The sequence below is a fragment of the Siphateles boraxobius genome, unplaced genomic scaffold (genome assembly GCF_051911475.1).
Source record: "Siphateles boraxobius isolate OS27281-9 unplaced genomic scaffold, OSU_SipBor_1 138, whole genome shotgun sequence".
Taxonomy (NCBI): Eukaryota; Metazoa; Chordata; class Actinopteri; order Cypriniformes; family Leuciscidae; genus Siphateles; species Siphateles boraxobius.
The window spans coordinates 535,001-537,500 of NW_027508742.1; the positions used below are offsets into that span (position 1 = coordinate 535,001).

Genomic DNA, 2,500 nt, shown 5'->3' on the forward strand with positions numbered 1-2,500 from the left:
CACGGCTCCTCAGTAGTGCTCTGGGGCCTCAAGGCTCCTCAGTAGGGCTCTGGGGCCTCACGGCTCCTCAGTAGTGCTCTGGTGCCTCAAGGCTCCTCAGTGGGGCTCTGGGGCTTCACGGCTCCTAAGTAGTGCTCTGGGGCCTCACGGCTCCTCAGTAGTGCTCTGGGGCCTCACGGCTCCTCAGTAGTGCTCTGGGGCCTCACGGCTCCTCAGTAGGGCTCTGGGGCCTCACGGCTCCTCAGTAGTGCTCTGGGGCTTCACGGCTCCTAAGTAGTGCTCTGGGGCCTCACGGCTTCTCAGCAGTGCTCTTGGGGCCTCACGGCTCCTCAGTAGGGCTCTGGGGCCTCACGGCTCCTCAGTAGGGCTCTGGGGCCTCACGGCTCCTCAGCAGTGCTCTGGGGCCTCACGGCTCCTTAGCAGTGCTCTGGGGCCTCACGGCTCCTCAGTAGTGCTCTGGGGCCTCACGGCTCCTCAGTAGTGCTCTGAGGCCTCACGGCTCCTCAGTAGTGCTCTGGGGCCTCACGGCTCCTCAGTAGGGCTCTGGGGCCTCACGGCTCCTCAGTAGTGCTCTGGGGCCTCAAGGCTCCTAAGTAGTGCTCAGGGGCCTCACGGCTCCTCAGTAGTGCTCTGGGGCCTCATGGCTCCTCAGTAGTGCTCTGGGGCCTCATGGCTCCTCAGTAGTGCTCTGGGGCCTCACGGCTCCTCAGTAGTGCTCTGGGGCTTCACGGCTCCTAAGTAGTGCTCTGGGGCCTCACGGCTTCTCAGCAGTGCTCTTGGGGCCTCACGGCTCCTCTGAGGGCTCTGGGGCCTCACGGCTCCTCAGTAGGGCTCTGGGGCCTCACGGCTCCTCAGTAGTGCTCTGGGGCCTCACGGCTCCTCAGTAGTGCTCTGGGGCCTCACGGCTCCTCAGTAGGGCTCTGGGGCCTCACGGCTCCTCAGTAGTGCTCTGGGGCCTCACGGCTCCTCAGTAGGGCTCTGGGGCCTCACGGCTCCTCAGTAGGGCTCTGGGGCTTCACGGCTCCTAAGTAGTGCTCTGGGGCCTCACTGCTCCTCAGTAGTGCTCTGGGGCCTCATGGCTCCTCAGTAGTGCTCTGGGGCCTCACGGCTCCTCAGTAGGGCTCTGGGGCCTCACGGCTCCTCAGTAGTGCTCTGGGGCCTCACGGCTTCTCAGCAGTGCTCTTTGGGCCTCACGGCTCCTCAGTAGGGCTCTGGGGCCTCACGGCTCCTCAGTAGTGCTCTGGGGCCTCACGGCTCCTCAGTAGGGCTCTGGGGCCTCACGGCTCCTCAGTAGTGCTCTGGGGCCTCAAGGCTCCTCAGTAGGGCTCTGGGGCTTCACGGCTCCTAAGTAGTGCTCTGGGGCCTCACGGCTCCTCAGTAGTGCTCTGGGGCCTCATGGCTCCTCAGTAGTGCTCTGGGGCCTCAAGGCTCCTCAGTAGGGCTCTGGGGCCTCACGGCTCCTCAGTAGTGCTCTGGGGCTTCACGGCTCCTAAGTAGTGCTCTGGGGCCTCACGGCTTCTCAGCAGTGCTCTGGGGTCTCACGGCTCCTCAGTAGGGCTCTGGGGCCTCACGGCTCCTCAGTAGGGCTCTGGGGCCTCACGGCTCCTCAGTAGTGCTCTGGGGCCTCACGGCTCCTCAGTAGGGCTCTGGGGCCTCACGGCTCCTCACGGCTCCTCAGCACGGCTCCACGGCTTACTCACATGACCTGGGTTTCCTGAGATACGGGAACGAGCATTGCCAAGCGTGCTGTGCCGCTACGCTGTACGCAAGCCGATGCTATGCTATCGCTACTTAGCCGAACAATTCAGACTGTCTGGGAGCGTGACACACACTGGCAGTTTCCCCATACCATTTATATATATATATATTTAATAATCCAGACGCAAAGCTCGATCCCGTATCTCGGGGAAGCGAGTTTACGTCTCTTCCTCCTCGCATCTTACAACTCAGATCAGTATTTAATGATTTATTTGGTATATTTATTTTATTCATTCAATCTTGAAGTTTATTATAATTCGGTTAATTTTGGTTTGATTCATAATAATGTATTTAAATATGCATAAAAATATGTGAATATATAGTGAATAATCTTCATATTGATGTTCCTCCAGGATCCTGGCGCTGAAGGAGAACTTCCTGCTGAAGTTTGATATGAAGGCGAGTGAGATATGAAGATATGAAGTATAAACTCGTGCGCGTGAGATATGAAGATATGAAGTATGAACTTGTGTGTTTATGGGCTGTATGATGTGTTGTTGTGTTTGATCAGGCCGGCTCTCAGGAGGATCGACGCAGAGACTTCGAGAAGATCTTCGCTCACTATGACGTGGTAAGAGGAGAAATTACACTATTAAATCCGGTCATTTAGCTTTATTTTTATATTTCATTTTTTGCATTTTAAAGGGGCGGCTCGGGATTTTGGACATCGGACCTCATTTCCAAGTTATCCTGGGTGTTATTTATCAGTGGAGACAGTTTTCAAAAATTTTCATCCAGTCCT

At 56.9% G+C, this 2,500-nt stretch overlaps 1 protein-coding gene across 1 annotated transcript in view; it reads left to right on the forward strand.

The window, feature by feature from the left end:
• The window catches only part of LOC143738118 (secretagogin-like), a 16,301-nt gene that overhangs the window by 12,128 nt on the left and 1,673 nt on the right, over positions 1-2,500 (forward strand). Inside the window, exons 8-9 of the mRNA XM_077230039.1 lie at positions 2,112-2,157; positions 2,270-2,329. Coding sequence (XP_077086154.1) covers positions 2,112-2,157; positions 2,270-2,329 — 106 coding nt within the window. The remainder of the gene's footprint in view (positions 1-2,111; positions 2,158-2,269; positions 2,330-2,500) is intronic.